General features: G+C 48.6%; 3 protein-coding genes and 1 long non-coding RNA gene across 10 annotated transcripts; 3 read left to right on the top strand and 1 right to left on the bottom strand.

Annotated features, from left to right (window-relative positions):
- The first annotated feature begins 275 nt into the window (after positions 1-275).
- On the top strand, positions 276-2,519 carry LOC108154860 (signal recognition particle subunit SRP72). The gene is made up of 3 exons (XM_017285287.2): positions 276-473; positions 541-2,263; positions 2,336-2,519. The coding sequence occupies exons 1-3, from the start codon at positions 362-364 to the stop codon at positions 2,463-2,465; spliced, it is 1,965 nt and encodes a 654-aa protein (XP_017140776.1). The 5' UTR covers positions 276-361; the 3' UTR covers positions 2,466-2,519.
- LOC108154864 (tRNA pseudouridine synthase A) lies at positions 2,460-4,377 on the bottom strand. 2 transcript variants are annotated; one of them, XM_033388257.1, is made up of 5 exons: positions 4,285-4,377; positions 4,023-4,150; positions 3,464-3,961; positions 3,128-3,398; positions 2,460-3,060 (listed from the first exon to the last, which is right to left on the bottom strand). In XM_033388257.1, the coding sequence occupies exons 1-5, from the start codon at positions 4,341-4,343 to the stop codon at positions 2,532-2,534; spliced, it is 1,485 nt and encodes a 494-aa protein (XP_033244148.1). In that variant the 5' UTR covers positions 4,344-4,377; the 3' UTR covers positions 2,460-2,531. The 2 variants fall into 2 exon arrangements, with proteins under 2 accessions (XP_033244148.1, XP_017140780.1); XM_017285291.2 differs by lacking the exon at positions 4,285-4,377 and having other exon boundaries at positions 4,027-4,269.
- A 439-nt stretch (positions 4,378-4,816) lies between these two features.
- On the top strand, positions 4,817-24,720 carry LOC108154858 (transcription intermediary factor 1-alpha). Of its 6 annotated transcripts, none has more exons than XM_017285280.2 (10): positions 4,817-5,331; positions 19,652-21,029; positions 21,152-21,235; positions 21,302-21,696; positions 21,767-21,893; positions 21,961-22,217; positions 22,284-22,458; positions 22,841-23,210; positions 23,274-23,397; positions 23,459-24,720. In XM_017285280.2, exons 1-10 carry the CDS (start codon positions 5,122-5,124, stop codon positions 23,729-23,731), a joined length of 3,393 nt encoding a protein of 1,130 aa, XP_017140769.1. In that variant the 5' UTR covers positions 4,817-5,121; the 3' UTR covers positions 23,732-24,720. The 6 variants fall into 6 exon arrangements, with proteins under 6 accessions (XP_017140769.1, XP_017140770.1, XP_017140772.1 ...); XM_017285281.2 differs by having other exon boundaries at positions 23,462-24,720; XM_017285283.2 differs by having other exon boundaries at positions 22,865-23,210.
- On the top strand, positions 5,339-10,828 carry LOC117186921. Its single transcript, XR_004471767.1, has 2 exons — positions 5,339-9,679; positions 10,204-10,828. It is a non-coding gene; the product is annotated as an uncharacterized LOC117186921 (long non-coding RNA).
- Positions 24,721-24,918: the final 198 nt, after the last annotated feature.

Raw genomic sequence — 24,918 nt, forward strand, 5'->3', positions numbered from 1 at the left:
ACCGATGTAGACGAACTTAGCCCACTTAGGCCCCCTCTATTTAAACAATGTTACTGATTGTTAATTTTTCTTTTAGATCCATGCCACCTCTCCTCTGAACTTAAAAAAACCACGATATCTTTCCCCTGTCAAGTCGAAAATTGTTTCATTAATCGGATAAAATGATCTGGGCAGGGCTGAGGGTTCTATCTATATTCGTCGGAATATCAAAAACAAGGAATTTGTATGAGTTTATTTACGGTATATTTTGAAAATGAGACGGTATATTTCGGTAAATCCGCGGTCACACTGCACGCAAATCGAAAGTTCACGTCGGCAAGTTAAATTTTTTTACCCACTGGCCTCTTTTCTGTAAATAAACATGTCGAAGGACGCGAATCCAAAGGAGGCTGTGATTAAGGCAGCCTACGCCGATGTGCACAAGTTTGGCAACAATCGCGAGTTCGACAAGGCCGTCAAGGCTGTGAATCGCAGTAAGTTTTCTTTCTGTTTGCAACGTGTTCGTTCCCATTGGTAATCTCTCGTTCGCCCTCCCGCTAGTCCTGGGTGTGGCACCGGATGACCCCACGGCGCTCCATTGCAAGGTGGTATGCCTGCTGCAGCTGTCGAAGTTCGAGGAGGCGTACAAGTTTATTGAGAAGAACCGTCTGTCGGCGCTGGTGTTCGAGAAGTCTTACTGCGAGTACCGCCTGAACAAGCAGGCGCAGGCACTAAAGACGATTGACGATGCTGCTGGGGCTCAGCCGCTGCCGCCGAACCTCAAGGAGCTGCGCACGCAGATTTTGTATCGCCTGGAGCGCTATGATGAGTGCCTGGAGTCCTACAAGGACATCATTAAGAACACCAGCGATGAGTACGAGGACGAGCGCCGCACCAACCTCAGTGCGGTGGGAGCCAACTTGGCCTTGAACAAGAGCAAGGACATACCCGAGGTACCGGAAGACACATACGAGCAGTACTTTAACAGCGCCTGCATCCACTCCAATCGCCAGAAGTTTGCAGATGCGGAGCGCAAGCTGCGCACCAGTGAAAAGCTGTGCCGCGAGTTCCTTGAGGAGGAGGGCGCCTCGGAGGAGGAGATCCTCGAGGAAGTGGATGTTATACGCGTCCAGCTAGCCTACTGCCTGCAGCTGCAGGGCAAGATCAAGGAGGCCAGCACCATTTACGCCGAGTGTCTGCGCCACAAGCCCAAGGACGCGGCCCTGGTCGCGGTGGCCAGCAACAATTCAGTGGTCATCAACAAGGATCAGAATGTGTTCGACTCGAAGAAGAAGATACGCGCCGCCATGGCCGAGGCCTGCGATGCGAAGCTCACGTCCCGCCAGAAGCAGGTGATTGCTCTGAACAACTGCCTGCTGGCCCTCTACACCAATGCCAGCGATCAGGTGCATCAGCTCAGCCAGAAGCTGGCCCAGACCTATCCCCACGTGGAGTTCGAGGCGCTGCTGATCCGCTGCACCCAACTGGGAATGGACAAGAAGCACAAGGAGGCAATCGATCAGCTGCAGAAGTTTGCGGCCGCCCATCCATCCCACCAGTTTGTCAGCAAGTTTGCCATCATTCAGTTGCAGCTGCTTCAGGGCAATCGTCGGGATGCCATTGAGACGCTGCTGTCGCTGGGCGAGGCCAAGTACAAGCCCGGCATTGTGTCCGCTTTGGTCTCCCTCTATCTGGGCACGGACAACAAGACGGCCGCCTCGGCACTGCTCAAGTCCGCCGTGGACTGGTACAAGAAGAACAATGTCAGCAGCGGGGACCTGTCGGATATGTGGCGTCAGGCTGCAGAGTTCCATTTGCGTGGCGGTGCTTCGGAGACTGCGGCCAGCTCGCTGGAGGAGCTGCTGAAGCTCAATCCCAATGACATGAAGGTGCTGGCCCAGTTGGTCATCGCCTACGCGCAGTTCAATCCCAAGCGGGCTCTCGAAATAAGTCGGAAGCTGCCCAAGCTGGAAACATTGACAACGGCCTCCGAAATCGATGCCCTGGAGGCGGCCAACTGGGTGATGTCTGCCAAGGCGGCCAAGAAGTCGGCCAACTCCAAGATCGAACCGTCGCCCACCACTCCCGGGGATAAGAAGAAGAGCCACAATCGGAAGCGGAAGGGCAAGCTGCCCAAGAACTACAATGCCGAGGTGGCCCCGGATTCGGAGAGATGGCTGCCAAAGTATGAGCGTTCTGGCTTCCGGAAGAAGCGTGGCGGTGCCCGCGGCAAGGACATCATCAAGGGCTCTCAGGGCATGGCTTCGGGAGCAGCGGATCAATAGTGAGTGGAGTTTTTGGATATCGTTCGAGTTCGAGTGTTTCTAATTGTTATCTGTTTCTCGTTTCCTTTCAGCGACATGTCGAACCGCGTGAATATAACCAAGAATTCCCCTGTGACGCCCGTCTTTCAGGAGACTACCCCTGGGCCCAGGCAACAGCATCGCAAGGGTGGCCACAAAAAGAAGAAGGGCGGTCGCTTCTAAGCTAGAGAAATGCATTTTATTCAAACACTAATTAAACGAAACTGGTTTACATAACCCTAAGGCTGATTATTCATTGTTGTCGTCCTCTGGCTTGCTGGACTTTCCGCCCGCCGGACCCGTCGGCGGCGGTGGTTCATCCTTACGCGTGTCATACGAATGGTAGTGCAGTGTGCCTATCCAGTCGAGCATGTTGCGTTGCTCGGCTTCTGTTTTGTAAATTTGACTGAAGATCTGACTCTCAACAAACGCCTGAACCTGCGTCTCCTGCGCCTCCCACGTCAGCGGATTGTGTATGCCATCCTTGCCATAGCGTTCGTTATAGCGCTCGTAGTGTACTGTGTCCAGCACCAGGCCCAGCCCAGGAGCCATGGGCAGATCCAGGCGTTCCTCGGTCAGCGCCCTCTCCAGCGTGATGGCCGTCGTATTGCCCCGAACAATGGCAATGGCCAGGCCTACCATTTTCCTGATTTGATGCAACATGAAGCTCTGCCCTTTGACCTTTAGCGTGACGAACTCCACGCCCTGTGGACTCTGGAAGGGCTCGCTGCTGGTAAAGGCCATGATGAAGCGCTTGGCCGAGGGATCCAAAAAGTTTCTACGGGGAAAAAAATACATCAATTTGTTGTTAATGTGTTTAAAAATGGTTTACAGTCCGGACTAACTTTTTGCTGGTGAAATTGTGAAAGTTTTTCGTGCCTTCATAGAGCTTCAGCGTCTCCTTAACCCTATCGAGCAGCTCTGGGGTAATACGAAACGTATCCTGCTCGCTCTCCGCCTCGCAGGAGGCAAAGGCCACGGTGGGCAATGTGTACGTGTAGGTTCGAGCATTACACTGGTCCTTGGCGTTAAAGCCCTTGGTGACGCGCTCCACGCCAAACAAACGGATCTGCTCTGGTAGATCGGCGTTGAAGGCCTCCAGGTCTAGCTCCTCAGCTGGAGAAAAGAAGGATATGGTTAGTGTTTAAACCACTGTTAAGACAAACCCTTCTTTCACTTACGCAGCTTCACGGAGCAGATCTGACGAGCAGCCGAAACACCTTTGTCGGTGCGGGCGGCACGCTGAAAGCAGGCGATCTGCACCTGATCGAAGCTGTCCTCCGTTATCCATTTGTGCTTCAGCATGGCCTTGAACAGCTCCTCCTCGATGGTCTGCATGCCGGGATTGCGCTGCATCCCATAATAGTTGTCACCGCAGTAGCTTAAGAGTATGGCGCTCTTCTTGCGCTTGATGCGATCGGCGGGATCGAAGGGAGCGCGTTTGTTGCCGTTTGCCGCTACTTCATCGTCTTGCGTCTTCCAGTCCACCCACTTCTTGCGCTTCAAATTCCTTTTGATGCGGTTCGTATCCTTCACGGCCTCATCCTCGACAGCTTTGGCTGCCTTTCTGGCGGCATTATCCAGCTCCAGCTTGTCCAGGGCCTCTGACATGGCGGCAGCGAAAGATTTGTAGCGGTGGCAATGTTTGCTTTCAGTCAGCAACAGTGTTTTCAGGCGAACTGTGGGTGGATAAGACTTTGATGAAGGGTTTGCCTATTTCAATATTTAATAATAATTAACCTGCCTTCGTGTAGCTTCTCAATATATGGCTAAACAACATTAAATTAAGAGGGCGCTGAATCTGCAGTGGGGCACCAAAAAAAACACCCGCACGTGTATGGTTCTTCTTCTTCTTCTTACGAGAACAGCTGTTGCATCAAAAAATCATGCATTAGTTCTGATGAACAACTAAGTTTGCACATGTTTAATCAGCATAAAAACAATTATTTACTGGCTAAATTATCCCGTTAATCTTAGTTAATTAATATATTTAAATGTTTACCACCAGTGTGACCGCTTGCTCAGCAGCCTTGAATATCGACGATCCGGCAACGCCGACATGAATTAATTGAATCCAAAATGGCTGAAATTTTTTGTACAGAAGAAGCGTCCAAGGAGAGCAAACGCCGTGAGACCCGTGTGTTTTCATATGGTATAATAAAGCCAGGCACAAATTGATTCGTCTAACAAATAAACAATTGCAATCCCCACAAAACAAACACAAACAAAATGCCGATGCTTAGCAGTGTGTGAGTGCACGACGAGAAATTGAGAAGTTAAGTGGACGTATAAAATGAAAGTTGTAGTTGTCGCTCCGTGAGAAGATTGGTGCGAAGCGCAGAGAGAAAATTTTTTTGCAAAGCAAGCGAGCGTCAAATCGAAGTCGAAGGTGAAATGAAAATGTATTAGCATTCAAATGAAAAGCCAACTAAGATGCCATTAGCTACTGTGACACAGGCAAAACGATAACAAATTCTAAGCGAAAGCGAAACCAATTCTGTAAAAAACGTAAATTGGCGTTGTTTCTGTGGCTGCGCTGCCTCAATTACCACCCGCCCGCGCGCCCGCCAGCCCGTCCCGTTACTTTCGTAGGTCGCGCGCTCGCGTTTGTGTGTGTGTGTTTGAGTGTGCGTGTGTATGCATCGGAATGGATTAAGGAAATTATCAACACAAAAACCAATTTGTAATCCTGCAGCGCAAAAAATGTTCCACAAGGGCAGCTGCTGCTGGTGAGAGACCCCGTCTATAAGCAAGTGAGCTATAATTAGCCTCTACGGCCGCCCACATCTACCAACCACACCCACGCGGACATCATAACAGAAGAGACATACCCCCAAAAATGGATTTGGACTTGGATCATCTGAAGAACGACTTTCTGCCGCTCATCGCCGGGATCAAACAGGAGCTATTGGACACCGGGCCATCGGATGGCATGCCGCAGATGAATATGCAGAGCACCGCAACGGCCAGCAGCGGCGCCGCCACCACATCCACATCCTCGTCCAGCACATCCTCCATGGGGAATCCCTGCGACAGCGCCGAGAAGCGGGTAAGAGAGGGGCTTGCAATTAGCATATTGAGGTTAATTTCAACCTGGAAGCAATCGCACGTGCTCAGCTCAGCAGTGATAAGAGCCGGTCTGGAATACACATTATCCCCATTACCTGTGCATGTATTTGTAGTTGGGTAAACAGTTTAGGTTTCTGCCTGATGCCGCTGGTGGCTTATCAATCGCTTTTTCGCTCTCGTCTCGTGCAAAATAACATTTTGTTATCTTTTTCCCATGCCAATGCAAACAAACAAATGTCGAATGTGTTTCACTTTCGTGTGCGAGTCTCGTGCCGCTTCACGTTGCCCGGTTTCTGGTTTCCAGTTTCCAGATCCGAAGTCATCCAAACATACACTCGCAATGCAACCTCACTCGCTCACACACACACATGCACACGTAAAGTGCTCTTTCCTGAAGAGCTTTTACCCGTCTGTCCTCCTCCTCTCAGTGTTGTTTGTTTTTTTGAGAATAAACAAAATTGTTATTTTAGCGGAAAAATACAAAAAAAAAAGCTAATGGCAAACGAATGTTGCAAAAAATGAGCGGGAAGAGCTGTCGACGATTTCTATTGCTAAGGGAAAGAAATCCCATTGGGTTTATATATGTATTCCTTTGAAAGGGTCACAGGTTTAGGGATCGGTAGATTGCGGTAAAGAAGCAATAGAGCCAGCTGATCCGTGAGGTAGTCGAGCAATTTCAATCTCCAGAAATGAGAAAACATAAATATGTGCGGCTATTAATGCTGATACAAGATCGTTTAAAAGAAAAGGGCGAAAAACCCAGCTAGCCCGACATTGCCGACAGCTAGAAGAGGGCTAAAAAGTGTGTGTTGGCGGGAAAAAGGCGAAATTGGCAACACTGTCTTCATCTATCTATCTCTCCATCGATATCAGCTGCAGCTGCTTCGCTTTACCTGTATCAGAAGTTGTGTGTGTGTGTGTGGAGAGAGAGAGTGTGCGTGTGTTTGTGTGCTCTTGTTGTTGTTTGCTCTCTCTGGTCGTCACGCTTGAGCGCCGCTCCACGGAACGTGAGGCTCTTCTAAATATTCAGATTCCGACAGACATGTTCCGAGTGCCGCCTTCCTTCTTAGTTTTTATTTTCCTGTAGCGACGCTCGTGCACTGCACTGTGCAAATAAATGTTTGCCTCGAGTATAGTTTTTGGAGTAGGCACGGACACACACACACACACAGACACACAGACAGCTGCATAGCAAGGCAGGCACTGGGAATGACATGCACTCATTCAGTCCGTCTGTCAATCATGCATACGATTGTGTTTACTGTAGCCGGTGGGGGCACCACTTCAGGAAAGCCCCCCCCCCCCAGGGCCCCCGGAGATCAACCCTCAACAAGTTATTGGGCCATAGCCTACAATATCTATCCATCTCCCTCTGCAGTGCTCCGTGTATCACTTAATGCCCATATTTCGGAAGATGAGAGGATGACAATGAATGGTTCGAAACGCATTTAAGTGGAAAGTACATAAATTACTGCGGAAAGGTGTCGAAAATGACGAGGGGACACACCGACACAATGATACAGAAATGGCTGACCATTGCAAAATGGCGTTCCATTTACAGTTGCGAAATGCACGCAGTTGTTGTGGGTAATCAAAAATTCAGGGATGGAAGAGCGCGGATTACTCGCAGAATTGTTGCGCCTTCAGCAGGGACGGGGAAGGTTGGGGAAGGCCAACGAGCGAAGCTTAAACCAGAGACAACAACAAACCAGAGCCATCAGCTCTCTACCTATTTCCAAGATGGCGCCGCGAAGTCATTAAAAGTGACAGCTGTCCGAGAAGGGAGGAGCAGAGTCTGCGGCTGTAATACCATATGTCGTGTCAGATCATGGCATTCGAACAACCCTCGACAAGGCCGCATACTCGTCTGTATCTCCTTACATATGGTGTACATAATATACATACATACATACATACATACATGCATATATGATGTATGGGAGACATGCATGCGACAGGTGGCAATTAAATTATTTGACACCACAATAAATGGGTAAAAGCAAAAAAAAAAAAAAAACTGAAGAGGGGCGGCCATTTTGTTTTGCTGACTGTTTCGCTGTTGTTGTTGTTGTTGTTGTTGTTCCTACGAAACGTAAAATGAATTCCTAGAATTTGCTTTTAATGATGTACAATTAACTCTAATTTGATGAGAATATGCAAGCAAAGCAAAAGTGTTGGAATTGCCAGACAGCCGACGACCGACGACCGACGCCGAAGTCCATCGGAATAGCAGCACCAAAAAAATTCAAAAGAATTACGTTTCTAATTAGCTTGATTGCCCCTGCAATCTTGCCTGGAGAGATCTCTTGGAAAATGCTTGTGAAAACACTTTCCACACGCGGGCGGGCGTCGGGTGCTACCTGAGACTCCGCTTAGCCGCCACTCTGCCACTCCGCCACCTGTCGTCGTCGTCTGACTCTGGCTCTCCCGTTGCCCGGGTCAGCCTTCCTCTCAGGGATACACATTTTAATTGCTTTTCCGGGGAGGGAACGGACGTCGTCCAGAGTCCAGTGCGTAATTAAAGTTGACTGCGACTTCGATGGTGCGGGGAGGGGAGGGGAGGGGATCAGTGTGGCAACGGAAGGGAGACAGACGTACCATACCGTGTCTGTGCGTCTGTGCTTTCTCTATCACACTCCTGTCCCTCTGCCGGGGATTAGGTGCTACACAGGACATAATCCGATCACAAAAAGCGGATTATAACGCACAATACAACAAAAATTGTGCACTCGGGCTACGGAGAACAGCAGAGAAACAGAGAGCGAGAGAGAGATAGAGAGGGAGCTGCAGCCAAAACACCAACAAAAGAGATAGAGAGAGAGGGAGAGGGAGAGTATTGACGTAACTTTAAATTGAAGCGTTTTGCCATGCGGGGAGTGGGGGAATAGGCTTATAAGCCTACGGATTGGAGTGGCGGAGTGCCGGGGCAGGGGAGATTCATCTCTCTGGCAGAGTTCCATCCCCCCGACCCTCCCCCGCATAAGCCGCAGAAGTCCTGAAAAGCGACAGCCCGACTGACGTTCAATCCAGTACGAGAGACGTAAGCAGATTTTTAAGCTGCGTCAGCTTTTGGCCCACGCCCACGCCCACACCCACGCCCATACCAATCTTGGATCTATCCATGTACACAGACATATATTGGTTATATATATATATATATATATATATACATGTGTTTTCCTATTCCGATTCCTGCATCACTGCATCTGCGTCACGTGGCAGCATACACCCGCGGGCGTTGGAGTCTTACCGGTTTGTGTGTATCTATCTCTAGGCTTGGGGGCCAATCGCCATTTTGGAAAATACTTGTACACATCTCTATCTGTCTGTGTGTGTGTGTGTGCGGCTGTGTCTGTTGATGTCATGGCCTCCGGGAGCAGGAACAATTGCACCAGGCACAAAAAGAACCGCAAACCGCAGCAGCAGCAGCAGCAACGGCAGAAGCAGAAGCAGAAGCAAAAGCAGTGCCAGTGGCAGTGGCTGGCTCTGGGTCTGGGGCTGCAACATCGGCAGCGGCGACGGTGGCTGCGACGGTGGCTTTGGTAAGCTCTAGAGACCATGGAGCCACCGCCACCAGCCCCCCCTGTCGGACCGACAAAACCACAAACGTCCAAACCAGCGTCGTCTGCAGCAGCCGCTCTGTGCTCCAAAATTCCCGGGGAAGAGACCAGCTCCAGTGCCAGTCCGTTCATTAGTTTGCGGTTTTCTGGTTTCGTTTCATTTCTAGCCCCCCGCATCCTCCCTCCCCCCCACCGAGGGACACATACCCTTTGAGGGGAATGTAATAATTACCGTACCTGTACCTGCAACAGGGTCTACGACTACAATCGAAGATGATACAACGATCTAAGCATGCAGAAACCCCTCCAGAGGTTATTGTTTCCATTCACTTCAAGGACACATTCGGTGGACTTTCATTTCTCAATTTTTCGGGTGAGAGATCACCAGCTGAATAAATATGCATACCAAATATTTGCCATATTCTTTTCAATGAAGCACAACTCATTAGGTCTTGTTTCTTTGATTATTTAAGTGACTCGAAAGAAAGAGACGAGTATTTGTCATTGAAGGTTCAAACCTTGAAATCGCACACGCAGGAAGCCCAACAGCTGTTCTTTTATTTGGTTTCTTTCGTCTCTATGGTATACATTCCACTTAATCATTATATATAGCATTTATTAACAGCCGATTCGGTTAAACGAAATTCTCGAAGCGAATTTATCCATGGGCCATTCGGTTATGGGAAAGAGACTAGCGCTAGAGCAACAGGATTTTATGGGCAGACTCCCGTGATATCAGACAGAAACAAGTGTCCGCAAAAATACAAGGTACAAAAAAGCCGAGAACGGATTACCATCTGGTTGTGAGTTGTTTAATATACCCGATCAGTGATCAGTGCCTCTCTCAAACCAGTGCTTCATGTGCTTCATGGTGCTTCGTGTGCGGGAGACAGGAAGAGCGAGAGAGAAACGGTCATTTCTGTATAGAAAACAGCTCGAATATGGGTCATTCGGGTCGAATTAAGATCGCCAGAGTGCAGGAATATAGATCATAAGATTGAATGGATGGAATGAACTATCGACTGGCATTTGCTTAAGCGAACAGTTGTGCGATCCAAACTGAAGGGCAATCAGGGGAGGCCTTAGAATTGGTTTTGCACGGGAATTGGCCTACGATCGGGGTAAACATTACACTAAACCCTTCTTTCTCTTAATAGACAAGCGCCATTTTCTCAAAAGTGAGTGGCAGAGTGTCGCGGCACGGATGCCTCCAACCTTTTCGGCTGGTTATAGTTGAATAAAAATTGAAACAGTTTGCCCCGAGTCTGGAATTAATGGCAGTCCCATTGCAGTTCCAATGAATCACCTGATGAGGAGGGCACGGCACGGCCACAATGGAATCCATAATGATGCCAAATGATGACATTTACTGTGAATATTCTATTTTATTTACACACAAGCACGACGACTACTCGTACTGCTCCTGCAGCTCTTTTTGGCAGTTCACTTTTAATGGGTTCCATCGATTTTCCCATAAAGCAAAGCAAAACTTTTCTTCAGTTGGTTCTTTCCGTGCCATTTACGATTTCCATACAATTAAATCTTTACGACTGCCATAAATTGGTAGCAAACCGGAGAAGGACACACACAGCTGAAGTACACTCGTTCGTTCTGCGGGATTGTGTGTATCTATGTATCTATCTACTGGCTTGTCATAAACAAACCATTAATTGACAGACCTCAAAGTAAATGTCTATGGTCTATGCTATCCTTGCTGGGAAACCATTAGATCTTGGAATACCCAAAAACCACTTAGGCAGGCACTTGAAAAATCACTTGAATTTCGGATTCTCGGAAAGATATACGATATACCAAACATATATTCCCCATATTTATCCCTCTAATTGCGAAATCATGTATGTTTTGGATGCATACGAGTACTTTTTATGGCATCATTTAAATATATGTTCACGAGTATACATGTATATATTTTTTGGTGGCTTAAATTGCGTTATGAAATGTAATCTCTGGTCATTAGGGCTGGTCCATAACGTGGTGGAGGGCACTGGAGGGCACTCCGACTCCTGCGTTCTTGGGCGGAAATTGCAGCGACGTTTGTCCGCCGGATGTGTCCACGATTAAACCGAATGGCCAATGGCCAATGGCCCCAAAATGGCGTTCTTTCGTTTCCCACTTCCCTCCGTTCCCATTCGAATGGCATACGGAATAGATACGCTTTAGATTTGAAGTGCGTTTGCCCCGATTCGGAATTGCTTTTGCTTTTGCTTGAATATTTATAATTTTATTTGGTATTTGTGTTCCGTTCCCCCTCCCACCACAGCAGCATTAATATTTATCAGCTGCTGGTGCTCCCTGCTCCCTGAGCCCCTCCAGCAAAAGTCGATGGCATCGCATAAATCGCGCCGCAACCTGGGCCCCAGCCTTTGGCCCTAGCCTGCTCCTCTCCTTTTGGCTCATTCGCAGGTACAATCAAGTTTTCTGCCTTTTTTATACGGAGAGTATAAAATATACGATGTATTATAGCATAGCGCTCTCCCGCTCTACCGCTCTGCCGCTCTCCCGCTCCCGCTCTTCCTTTTTCGTTGGCAATTTATGGGCGCCATTTTGGAGAGTGCTTGTCTCTTTGAAATTTTAGTTTATTGCAAGCCTCATAAATATTTCAAGAGCAAAAGATTTCACTCCCCTGTATACAGATATTGTGTATGCGATTGTTGATGCGATGTTTCAGAGGCTGCGGGAAGGGTGGAAAGATTCATGAGTCTGGATGGTCTTCGACTTTGATGTTTCAGGTGTCAGTGGGCACTGGATAGGGAGGAGGGGGTGGGACCTCTTATGGGGAATTTCTCTTCCTATGATTCACACACTAGATCTGTGGTATTTTCCCTCCTTCATTAATCATAACTATTATCGTTATCATATCTGTAGAATATAATCGTAAAAATGGGAGCTACACTCAGAGAAAAGAATGGTATAACTGTATAGCCAAAGAAAAGTAAATTCGGGGACTTTATAGAACTCTCAATTCGATTTGCAAGGCAAGGATGTTAGTGCTCAATGCTGTTCGCAGGGACACACTCGATTAAATGGGGAGTATTATACCTCCGAAAAGATGTCCCAAAGATCACAATGATCCAATAAACGAAAGGCTACTACAGGATCTATGCAAAGAGTGGGAGATCTTTTACTGGATTCCATAAAGGCACTCGTCAGGGTTTTCTCCGAGTGTTTCTCTATCTACGAGTATTACAATTATTATTGCCCTGGAGAAACCTCTAGAAACCTAATCACGCCAAAGCATTAATCACGGGGAGGCATTTCCAATTCGATTATTTCCAAAACAGATTTAATGAACCGCGAGGCGTATCGAATGGATGATGATACGCCGATGGCGCTGTGCATAATCTGGAAACTGTACGAAATGAATTTACATCCCACGAAGCATTCAATCAATTATTGTAAATTATTTAAATTTTCATTTTAAGATTTCTCTCCCTGCGATATTTTCTTTCAAGATTCCCTCTATCTGTATCTGTCCGAAAAACAGAAGGAGTGTGGGATTACATTGTCACATCCCATTCACGTGGAATGAATGTTGGATTTTGTCTGTCTGTCTAGACAATGGCTGGAGGCGGCGCGGGCCGGGGCTGGATGCAATTTGATGAAATCCTGTCCCCGGCAGAAATTCTAAACGTAATTAATTTGGCAGCTTTTGTTGAATCAAAGGATCCAAAGGACACTTGCATACAGCTGTGTGTGTGTGGGTGTGTCTGTCTGTCGTCTGATTTCTGTCATTTGTGTTGGGAATTTGCAAAATAAACCAAATTGATGTAGGAGCAACAATCAACAGAACGAACGCTGCTTTGTCTCCTGTCCAGTCCCGTCCCGCCCCGTCCCGTCCTGTGCTAGGGCTGCACATCCTATATCCTATATCCTACATCCTGAAATACGAAGAAACCCCGAAGGGACGACGGACCGGGACGGGACCACCAGCATCGGTACGGCTTCAGAAGCAGAAATGGCCGCCCCGCTGGGCCTCCGTACATCTGACGCACACCCACACACCCACGGACGCACGCAGTGCCACGTGATGCATGTCTCATATTGCACTGATTTATGGCTAGGACAGCGGGCGGTTCTCTGTGCTTGATGGAGCAGACGCAGACGCAGAGCTACTGGCAGGGGCTGGGGCTGGGGCTGGGCCAGAGAGCCCTCAGGACAGTGCAACAAGAATACAGGAAACTGCTGGCTGCTGTCCACACACCCGCCCCACAGCACGGCCCTTCCTCCGAAGTCCAGGCCTTCCAGGTGAACGCCAGAATATTTCGAAACTTTTCTCAAATTGCATTTAAATGAAATGTGATTAAAACGTGTGGACGGCGAAACCCTTTTAGCTCGAGTCTGCTCCCAGCACCACCGATAATTGGCTTGCGAAACTTTAAGCTGGGAAAATCGCGGGAGGAATATCTGGAAATGCCCCTTCGAACGGTCGTCCAGTCCACGTCTCAAGCGTCTCGCTGCTCATTAAATTTTAAAAAATAGACTGCAATAAACTGAACTCTGGAGATAAAGAAGACAGGGAATGCCAGTCATCTGTGCTCTAGTATATACTGATGCCGTCCGGACTTGGCAAATACCATTAAATATTCCAATATGTTGCATTATTTACCCAATGCATGTTTTCCTTTGAAACGAATGGTTTCACGACTGTCGCTGTCTGTTTGCCCGCTGTCGAGTATCTACACACCGAAAGAAAACTCTAAAACAGCGGTGGATGAGATTTTTCGCAGAAATGTATCTCGTCATGCACAAGACATGTATTTGGTTTTTTTTTTTTACAAAGTGGTTTTTACCAAACCTCTATTCCAGTCTTCAGAGCCAATATGCCTCGTCAAGCACACGACATGAATTTGTTTTTTAAATATTAAAATCAATCATTGACGAACATGTATTTTGTTTTTGGATGGTCGGGCATTCTGCTTTGCACTTGTGGCAGAATAAATCCCAGGGCAATGAGACCAGGAACGTGGTTTTGATACCAAAATGTTGCTCTCGCTCGAAAGCCCCTGTTCCATTCGCTGTTTCCAATGGAGTGGTTGGATTTCGATTCAGTTTCTTTAATACTCATCAAAAATCTGCAGAAGTGCGACATAAATCCTTGACGCTTTGGCCTTTCAGTCACTCGTGTCACACGATTGTCCAGTTAATTATCTTCCGCTGTGATGAATACTGATGAGCACTGAATATTCAAAATACTTTGATGGGCTGCTGTCAGGGCTGCAGGGGAACAGTAATCCCTCAGAAGGCTTTACGGATGGCGTTTGAGGAGGGATCGTCATTGGCATATAGGAAATTAATGGAATTATGTCTGGGGGTGCCTCAGAAAATGGATTTCGAATGTGAAATGTGTCTGAAAGTTGTCAGTGGTCCCCCTCCCATTCCCCTCCACACTCTTTTAACCGATTCCGTGCCAAAAGAGAAAGTGGGGAGAGAGTACGCTCTAGAGAAAGGGGACGGGGACGGAGACGGGGACTGTGTGTGTCTAGAACGCAGTTGTACAACTTCTTTCATTTCATTTGAGCAACGAAAGTTTTCTATTGGACTAACGAGACTGAAACTTTTTTGGGAAAACACTCAACTCCCCATAAATAGAATTTAAATTAAATTTAAGGCGAAACCTCTTAAAGACCTTTCATCAGGCGACAGACAGACCTTTCGAAGCCCTTTCAGAGAGGACTGTGGACTGTGCGGAGAGTGGCCGAAACTTTTTGTTTCCAGAATTATTTTCATCAAAATGACATCAATCATAAATGCACTCATTCAGCCGTTGTCATGTCACCCGCCATGCCATGCCATGCCATGCCATTCAATTCCATGCCTTTCCATTCCATCAATAACCATTTCTAGTGCTTCCTGCTTCCCCGAAGCTTTTGTGGGGTCTGCTCCCCTGCTGCCGCTGCTGCTTCTGTTGCTGGGGCATCCTTTCAACGTTTTCTAATTGAAATTGATTTAGAGTATTTTTGCATTGGACTTTTTTCTGTCGCCTTTCGCCATGGGCGAGCGTGTGGCGTGTCTCTTCTTGTGGCCAAACTAACAGTTTGTGGAGTTTGAATGGAAAACAATTATGGCAGAATGCGTTATTCCCTCCTTGGAACTCTTTATAGATACATTTTCGTATTGTCTATGTTTTAAAAGAGCTAGAAAGAACGGCTATAGTCAAGAGACACGACAGCGAGGGGCCAAGACCTAAATGAAGCTCTTTTAAGGCTCTTTTAGTCATGGCCAAGCAATGTATGTTGTTGTTGGTCTATTGGCACCGATTTATGCGCCAGAGACGAAGCATAGATGAAGAGAGATCTGAAACCACACACATAATTTTGATAATTGCCTAGTCTCTGCAATTTATCTTATTAAACGCAGCATTTAATGGCTATTCACGAAATTTGCGAAACAAAAAAAGATACAATCGGATTAGAGACCTCCCTCAGGGCAGAGTCAATTCACTTATGGTAATCCCATGGAAAGCCGTAGAAAGTGAGAGCCACGGGAACTTGTTTCCTTCCTCTTGGATTATGCTTTATTGTTGGATAACTATGGAAGGAACTGGGAACAAACCTGTTTCCCCCCATTCCGGCTATAAAAATGATTTCGAATTTGCTTTTCATTAATTAATTAAACAAAGAAACTACATTTCATTGTATAGCATCTGGTTTGGAGCAAGATTAAATTGTAAATGCTGTTCAAATCAAATTTAGGAGCAGCTTTTTCAGCTGATGTGGCATGTGGCATGTGGCATGTGGCAGCACATCTAGACCTGAGGCCTGCTGGTTGCTCAAGGGATCTAAGAGCTTTTGCGGGCTGAACGACTTAATTTTCCCATCGGCTGACTCGAATGATTGAAAAATCTATTAATTTGAGTTACTTGCAGAAAAGAATGCTTAAAATTCGTAGCACATGATGGCCCCACACTCGACTGTACATAGCCGTAGATGCTTGAAGTACATAAGCACACACACACATACAGATGCACGATTATATATAGTACTGTGTGTGCGAGTGTGTGTGTGTGTGTGTGTGTGTGTGTGTGTACAAGTATTGCAAAGGTGCGGGCCGAGAAAACGAGTTTTCTACCCGCTTCCATCGCATGGCATGGCATGGCATGGCATCCCATCCATTCCGTTGCGTCGAGTCATTCCATTCCATTCCGAAAGAGTGATTGAAAGCATGGGGGTAGCAGCTGGTTTTTCGCCACATTTTTAATGGCATGCCTCGGGCCAAGGCCCCGCCGGAGAGGGGCAGCACCGAGGGAGACAGAGCGAGAGAGAGAGAGTCATGGACCGGACCGAACCGCGAACCGCAACGATCGACTCCGAGCCGAACCAAGCCGAGCCTAGCCGATGCCGCCCGAGCCGATGCCGAACCGAAAACGAGGCGAAGCCGAACACGATCGCCGTTTGGAGGCGGCCATCATCAGCAAAGTGCCATAATTTCTTGCGGAGGGCACCCCGAGCCCCGGTGGGGGGCCAGGGTGAAATATATTATGATGAATGGCTTTCAAGTGGGCCGCAGCCTTCCGTGCGCCCACCCGTGGCCGTCCCAGCCCTGTCTGCCAGATAGATATGTATGCTTTGGGGTATATGGCTCACTATATATACATCTATGTATGTATGGTATATGTTTACTGCATGATTTATGAGGCATTTCGAAAGTAGAGAGCGAGCGAGCGAAGAAGAGGCAGCGCGGGAACGGGGCAGTTGGCCTTTGGAGAAAACTAAGATGAAACTTTCTTTCGAACGTCAGAGGCATTAAGCAGAAGATGGATCGCCGGATCAACTACGGAGCTGTGGATCCCCCCCATCTGCAGCTGCAGTTTCAGTGGCCCGCCCCCCAGCAAAGTCCAGGTCCAGGTCCAGGAACAGGTCCTTTTGCCTGTCCCTAGCTTTCGTCTCTCGGCGAGGGGGCATTCATCAATGTCCGTGGCACTTCCGTTTGAAAATACAGACACAAAGAGGGAAAGGGGGAACGGGGGAAGGGAGAGGGAGAGCCAGCAGCAGCAGCGATGGCTGCATGTAAAACACTCGCCCACCAATGCAACAATCTTTATCGAGCACCAACCATAATCAATCAATTGGATTTATGTGCTCCAACTCGAGATAAAACTAATCAATCTTCGCTTTGGGACAGTCACTACTATTCGGAGACGACAGAGACGTTGGCTGGCAACAGCAGGCAGCATCCCCAAAGAAGGAAAGAGAGAGAGAGAGATAGAGAGAGAGCTCTGTGCCCCAAAAGCTGGATACCAGAGCCAAGCTTTATCTTGAAGCACTATTAATTTCCCTTCCGAGAGCAGAAGCTACTGCGATTAATTACACCCAGAGAACAAATTTAATATTTACATGGAAATTGTATAAAACAAAGAGTTTATAGCACGAATAACGATGGTATCATCGCATAATTTCGAACGTACGTCAGTTCGAAGTTAGTCTGGATACAAACTGCTGGTTGCTCTAGCTCCTAAAGTCTCTAAGAGCTAAGCGTCAAACAGGACGGACGGACAGACTTGGCTCAATCGACTTGGCTTTTGATGCTGATCAAGAATATATAGACTTTATTAGGTTGAAAACGCTTCGTTCTGGGTGTTACACACGTCCCCAGTCTAATATAAACATATACTCTTATTGAGTATCAGTTAGTTGTGCTTATCGTTCGAACATTTATTATTGAAAATGCCGCTGCGCAGAAGATCTAATCTTTCCCGAAAAAGCCGTAATTCAGCTAGTATGGCCAGGCTTCGTGCTTCTCAAACACGAAAGCAGAGAGAGGCAGCCCGTGAAACGACTCGGGCTCAACGTAGACTTCAGGAACAAGATAATATTCGAGGTGAAAGACGGGGAAAAGCGGAGGGAAACCCAAACAAGGATGTTTTGAGTTTCATGCTTATCATTTTATCTGGGAGATCCTTGGCATCACCATTGTTTTTTTAGGCTTTAGGCGCAGCAAAGCGCGGTGTTTGTGTATCAACTCCACCCAAACGGCTCGACGGGTTTTAATGAAATTTTTGTTGTATACTTAGTAGGTATGCGAATAAGTTATTAACTATTTCTAATCTTCCTACCACCACCCACCATTTATTGGTGGCCCATTTTGTCCGTTGAATGAATAATGCCAGAAACATGCGCAGAAGCAGAAAGAACCGATGAACGAATCCAACAAGACAACGAAAAAGTGCGTGTGAGCATGTCACAATTGCGTGAATCTCAATCACAAGAGGCACGCGATGAACGAAATCAATAATGAAATTTGGAACGGAGACAAGCAAAAGGCTCTCGCATTCGAGTACGAGCCAAATATCGAATATTCCGCTCATCCGAAAGTGCTGATTGGTGCTATGGACAGAGAATGTCCACATTGTCATGCCTTCATGTTCAAACAGGGACCAGATGTTGTGTGTTGCAAATCAAGAAAAGTGCAACTTCTTATCTTTTTATTGTAATTTTTTCTGACTGTATCCGGTAGTGCCTGGGCAATGCTGTGGACGAGAGCAGATTGTGAGATAATCTCGCTCTCCCTAGAGTTGACTAAATGTAATTTCCGGTCATAAATCACAACAAAAGCAGATAAGCCAGAGATAAGGCCTGCAACGTTGTGTAACCACTTTTTCATATAATCTAAATGGATTCTTGGTGATCAAAGGTCGAAACTGGAAAGTTTCTGCTGGAAATGTGAAGAGAATTCACAAGAAAACATGACCTGTGCATTACTTGCAAGTTCAGAGGAATTATTGTACTTGAAAGTATTGAAATGGGGCTATAAATCTATTAATTAACAGAGCCTGTGTTGTGTCGAATCGATAATAAATATCAAGGGTGGCCATAGCTTGATTATTGCTAAGTGTCGAAAGATATACAAATTATTTAGTAGGTAGGAGTACCCGATCTATCCACCCGTGTAGCCAAGCGTCAGAACTTCTCTACAGGGTTTATCCGTTTTCCGTTGTAGTTTTATGAGTTTGCTTTCGTATTTACGTAAAATGAATTCAAGGTCTTTTCGAGGAATTTACGAAGTGATTAGATCGGTGACTGCGGTCGATGCGATCGGGTTGCTATGCAAAAGGTACAGAGAAGTCACAGCGATATGCGAAAGGACAGCCAAGGAGCATCTTTCCAGAGAAAGGGAAGCCGATTGGGAAGCCCTATGCTATCTACTAGCACATCGATGGTGATGTGGTGCTCTTTTATAATCCACAGCGGGAAAAAGGGAATATCCCCGAAACTGTAGACAAATTGGAAAGGACCATCTGTAGACGATAATCCGTAAACGAAACATATATGTGCCCACTGCTGATGTGATTAAACTCCGAAAAACATTTCCATATCCTTTTTGGACATTTTCCCTATAGAAAAAAGTCTTTTTGCACAGAAAAAACGTCTAGAAATTGGCTTTAAATGTAATAAAATTTATTAAGCATAAGAGGGAGGTATTTATTTTAAGGTACATATTTTTAGCCTGATAATACCCTGAAATAACCAGCCTTATCTGCATGGAAAACGATTAGATTAGATAAGATAGGAACCCACTCCACCGCACTGCAGTCCAGAGAAAGCGCTGTCCTTACACGGCCTGGAGCTGTGTGCTGCGCGATAAGTGGCAATGATCCTGATTAGAGCTTATCGAGAGAGGGGTTCAGCCACTGGGCAGATAGCATTGGGGGGCGGGCGGGTGTGTTTATCCAATACGAGTGTAGATTGTGCATTAAAGATCGATTATCTTGTTCCTTTGCAGTCGGAGTCGAATTCCTCGGCCTCGGCCAAGTTCACGCTGTTCAAGTGCGTGTACTGTGCCCAGCTGCTGGGCTCCAACGACCGTCCGAAGCTGCTGGAGTGCCTCCATGTGGCCTGCTCGCAGTGCGTGAGCACAAAGTTCTCGGAGGTGGACCGCTCCCTGCCGCCGCTGATACACTGTCCGGTGTGCGACAACGCCTCCCAGAACGAGTTCATCGTGGACAACCAGTTCCTGATCGAGCAGTGCACGGCCGGGGAGAGCGGCGACGGCAGCGGCTCGGAGCTCGGCCAGAAGAGCGTCGCGACCATCGTGCAGTGCAGCAGCTGCTCGGACGGGGCAGCGGCCACGTCGTGGTGCGTCGACTGCTCGGAGTACATATGCGACAGCTGTGTGCAGGCGCACCAGCGCCTCAAGATCACCAAGGACCACACGATCAAGCCGAAGGACGAGGCAAACAACGAGCAGCTGGCCGGCACGGCCGGCGTCGACAAGCTGCACATGTGCCAGCTGCACACCCAGGAGAAGCTGTCGCTCTTCTGCGAGACCTGCGACAAGCTCACGTGCCGCGACTGCCAGCTGAGCGACCATCGGGATCACAAGTACAAGTTCGCCCACGAGATCGCCACTGAGTCGCGGCAGGCGCTCTCCACGCTCGTCTCCGAGATCAACTACAAGCGGTTCCTGCTCTCGTCGGCCACCAAGGTGATCGACGACCGGCAGCAGCTGATACACGACAAGAAGAAGGACCTCATCAAGGAGATCACCGCCATGGCGGTGAAGATCACCAACACGGTCAACACGCGCGGCAAGCAGCTGATCATGCGCCTCAACGAGGTCTGCGACAGCAAGCTGAAGGTCCTCGTGGAGAAGAAGGAGACGCTCCAGCTGCTCTCCGACAACACGGACCACTGCATCGAGTTCATGCAGAACGCCCTCGACAAGGGCAGCGACTTCGCGATACTCTCCAGCAAAAAGTCGCTGGTGCGGCATCTGCAGAAGCTCAAGTGCCAGCGGGCGGACATACCCAATCCGGAGATACCCGTGCGCATCCAGGTGCAGCTCAACCAGGTGTCCGACCTGCAGAAGGTCATCTCCCAGCTGGGCATCATCATTGTCGATGGCAAGCCGTACCCCCCGTCAGCCTCGCCCAACGGCACGCCCCAGCCGCCGCCGCGACAGCCGCCCAGCCCGAACATGGCGCCGCCCCTGCGGCCGGGCCTGCCGCCGGGCATGTCCGCCGGCCTCTCGCCCAACGGGCCGCCCGTCAACTTTGGCCCGCAGAACGGTCCCCCGATGTACAGCAGTGCGGCGGCCCAGCAGCAGTTCAACAATCTGTCGGCGATGAGCAGGTCCTTTCCGGGCGATGGACCAGGTAAGGGTAGGATATGTTTTTGTTTGTTTATTTCATTCCCCTTCGGTTCCCGCACCCAGTGCAGTGGTCCGTTCTGTTTTCCCTGAGGGGCAGCTGTTTAAATAATTTCGTTCTTTCCTTTTTCGCAGTTCGCTTTGGGGGAATGCCGCCGGTGGGCTTGCAGCGACACGGCCAGCCGCACGTAAGCTCCTCCACACATCCGCAGAATATGGGTAGGTGTTTCGGTTGCACATTGAGGCGCATCTTATTTGATTTATTTCGTTGTTTCTCCTTCGCAGACATCAGCCTGCGGGGCCTGCTGAACAATCAGGCGGCGCAGAGCCCCAATGCCGGGCACATGGGCTTCAATGGGCCGCCCAGCTATCCGGGCGGGCCGCAGGGCGGTCCCTCGCCAGCCCACCAGCAGATGGGGGGACCGCAGATGCGACCGCATTTCATGGGTGGCCAGCAGGGTTTCTCGCAGGGCGGCGGCGGCGGTCCCGGAGGCGGGCCCAGGGACAACAATTTCATGAGCAGCAATGCGGCGCGTTTCCAGTCGCAGTACCAGCGCATGGCGAGCCATGCCCAGCAGGCGGCCGTAGCGGCCATGGCCGGAGCAGGTGGCGGAGGCGGCCAGATACCGTCGCCCGGGTCGCTGCAGCGCCCACAAATGATGCAGAATCCCATGCAGAATGTAAGCCGCGCCTCGAGGAGAGACCCACCTCCAAACGGAGACTAAAACTGTTCCTTTCCGCTTCTTGCAGTCGTTGGGGTTTCATGGGAGCCAGGCTGGCTTTAATACCGGCCCACCGCAGACGTCGCCGCAGCTAGGCGGCGGCATGCACAGCCTGGCCAAGTGGCACATACCGCAGTCCGCGCAGCAGTCGAACAGTGAGTCCCCCAGGAGCTCCCCAGAACCTCCCCAGAACTGTGTATTCATTCCGCGTCTATTTTTCAGTGTGCTCTCAGCAGGGTCCCCTTTTGCCGTTCGCCAATGGCCGCCAGACATCGGAAAATTTTAAAATCTCCCTGAAGTCCCCCAACACGCTCAAGAACAGCACTCCGCCCAGCTTGGGGTTGGGCGTTCCGGGCATGCCGGGCCTTGGCAATGGTTCGTTGGTCAATGCCGCCGTCCTAGGGCTTGGCCCCGCTGTATCGATACTCTCCAACGTCACCTCGACAAATCCAAAGACGCCCAGTCCCAGCACCCATGAGGTGAGTGCCAGCAGGATCGCCCGAAAAGGCTTATGCTAACCGGTCTCCGTTTGGTTTTGTTTGCAGAACACCAAGGACTTCACCGAGCCCATTGACAAGGTGCGCGACGACTCCATCAACGATCTGATAGCGACCATCGCCAAGCTGGACTCGAACGGGGTGCAAGTGTTGCCCGAGGGCCGCACCAAGACCACCTCGCCGCAGGTGCACAGCTCCACGGACCTGTCGAACACGCAGGAAGGTAGGCTCTGAGTTCTTTATTTCCGAGGAATTACCGATGGTACTGCTTTTCATGGTGTATGGGTGTTCTTGTCTTGGCATAAGGATTTTTTCTGTGCTCCTGGGGTTTGGTTTATCGAAATGAAAATTCTAATTCTACAAATTCTCATATAACCTTTGCTCTCTTTATTTCTATTCCAAAAATAAAACTCGATTTTCGAAACACCAATCTAAACGCGCAATCAACGATTGAAACGAACAATAAATTACTAACAATTGAATCAAACAATAAACAAAACAAAAACACCCACACACACACACACACACACACACGCACACACTGCCCCGACCCGATCCGATCCGACCCGACCCTCTGAAAACAAATGAAAAACTAATAATATCAGTTAATAATAAAAACGAACAAAAAGATGACCCCAACGAGGATTGGTGCGCCGTCTGCCTGGACGGGGGCGAGCTCATGTGCTGCGACAAGTGCCCCAAGGTGTTCCACCAGAACTGTCACATACCCGCGATCAGCTCGCTGCCGGACGAGAGCGAGAGCTGGCAGTGTCTGCTGTGCGTCAACCTCAAGGAATTGACCAAGAACGAGGGCGCCACCGCCGACAAGTCGGCCCATCCGGGCGAGCTGAGCAGCCTGCAGCTGAGGATATTGCAGCGCATTTGCCTGGAGCTGTACTGCCAGTACGAGCAGAGTCTCAACTTCCGTGAACCAGAGTCGCCGGCCAACACGTCCTACTACGAGATTGTGTCCAGGTAGGGCTTGAAATCCGTCCCCTATCCGCATGTCACTTATCTAAGAATGCTCTTGTTCTGCAGTCCCATGTCCCTGGATGTGATACGCACACGTCTGGATCCCTCCAGTCCCAATCACTACAAGGATATTGCTGGTTTCGTGACCGACGTGCGCTTGATATTCTCCAACACATATCTGTTCTATCAGGTGAGTGTTATCGATCATCTGTAATTCGACTGACAACTAATGATCGCGCGTTTCCCGCCAGGAGGACACGAAAACGTACACCAATGCCAAATACTTGGAGAACTTCTTCGAGGAGCAACTGGCCAAGTGGCTGCCCAATTTCGAGGGCAAGCTGAGCAAGGGCAGCAGCGCTTCCTGTTCGCCCGCCCTAATGGCGGCAGCGGCGGCGGCCAACGCGGCTGGCTCGCCGTCACCCATCGAGAATGGACGCAAGAGCTGCGGCTCGGCTTCGTTGGGCGACAACGGTGGTGCCTGCTTGCCGCCCAAACGGGCGCGGCGGAATGTGCACGAATAGGACGAGCTTTTGCCCAGTCGCAAGGGCATGGACGAGCAGGAGCCGAGCCAGCCGGCGCAGCCTGTGCAGCATTTAGGAGTGGAACAGCCAGGGAAGCAGCAGCAGCAGCAACCGCAACATCAACAGCAGCAGCAGCAGCATCATACGGGCTTTGATATAGAGGCGGATCTGGACTTTGATATGCTACAGCGGCCGCAGGGCCTGGGCAGCACCGTCATACAGGAGAGCGCCGATTATGTGCTGCAGCTTCTGCACGCATATGCCGCCGCCTTTGGGCTTTAAAAATGCCACAAAGCCACACATATCCCCGTACTCCCCCTACTATATCCGTAGTCTTCGTTCTATATTCTGAAACTTCAGAAGCTTCCCCCCGAAAACATGAGATACACGCCGGTACTTCAAAGCTCTCTAACGAACAAAACCCAGCATAGGTGTTCCCCCTTTAGTATCTAGTGTTAATCCGCATTTGTAAATAGCCGAAGCCAAGTCATTTGATATGATTTTTCTTACGTTCAATGGTTCTAGATATTTGTAAGAGTCGCTCCATTGAAGAATTGAGATGAGATATGATTAGGTACATAAATATAATCGTAAGTGTTGAGTATACATAAACATTAATTTAGAAAGAGGAGAGGATACGATGGTCGAAATATGTATACCCCATAATATATGTAAGAGATTAAACCTAGATATGTACTGTGAAGTGAGTTCCAAGTTGGAGTGAAAAATCATCCTCTCAATCATCATCATCTTTCATCTTTATTTGATAGATTTGATAGACGACCCGCCCCGACCCGACCCCGAACCCTGACCCTGACCCCCGTTCAGCATTATTATCTCTGCGTTGGAGTTGTATTTACTTTTGTGATAGCGATAAAACAATAAGATGAACAAAAATTAACAAATTATTTACTAACATCAATTACTATTACTATAATCATTATCATCTTTATAATTATATATGTTACGAGTGTAACCATGCAATGCAATTCTACATCATTTCGAATTTGATGTGTGTACGATAGCCATCGACACCGATAACCCATCCAGCATCCATCAGTAGGATCTAATGTCCCAAGCCCTAGAACATCATACATTCTGTATACCGTATAAGAAGACACTCGAGAATAAGTTTCGGCTGCATTCTAGCCAAGTTTCGCAGGTCAGATGAATCAAACCCTTAATTA

This window comes from Drosophila miranda, chromosome 2 (assembly GCF_003369915.1).
Source record: "Drosophila miranda strain MSH22 chromosome 2, D.miranda_PacBio2.1, whole genome shotgun sequence".
In the NCBI taxonomy this organism is placed as follows: domain Eukaryota; kingdom Metazoa; phylum Arthropoda; class Insecta; order Diptera; family Drosophilidae; genus Drosophila; species Drosophila miranda.

Coding starts and splice junctions, on each gene's coding strand:
- LOC108154860 (XM_017285287.2), top strand. CDS start 362: ATGTCGAAGGACGCGAATCCAAAGGAGGCTGTGATTAAGGCAGCCTAC. Junction 474..540: donor CGTCAAGGCTGTGAATCGCA/GTAAGTTTTCTT, acceptor CCCTCCCGCTAG/TCCTGGGTGTGGCACCGGAT. Junction 2,264..2,335: donor TCGGGAGCAGCGGATCAATA/GTGAGTGGAGTT, acceptor GTTTCCTTTCAG/CGACATGTCGAACCGCGTGA.
- LOC108154864 (XM_033388257.1), bottom strand. CDS start 4,343: ATGTCGGCGTTGCCGGATCGTCGATATTCAAGGCTGCTGAGCAAGCGG. Junction 3,962..4,022: donor GAGAAGCTACACGAAGGCAG/GTTAATTATTAT, acceptor ATCCACCCACAG/TTCGCCTGAAAACACTGTTG. Junction 3,399..3,463: donor GATCTGCTCCGTGAAGCTGC/GTAAGTGAAAGA, acceptor TCTTTTCTCCAG/CTGAGGAGCTAGACCTGGAG.
- LOC108154858 (XM_017285280.2), top strand. CDS start 5,122: ATGGATTTGGACTTGGATCATCTGAAGAACGACTTTCTGCCGCTCATC. Junction 21,030..21,151: donor GGGCGATGGACCAGGTAAGG/GTAGGATATGTT, acceptor CCTTTTTCGCAG/TTCGCTTTGGGGGAATGCCG. Junction 23,211..23,273: donor TACTACGAGATTGTGTCCAG/GTAGGGCTTGAA, acceptor CTTGTTCTGCAG/TCCCATGTCCCTGGATGTGA.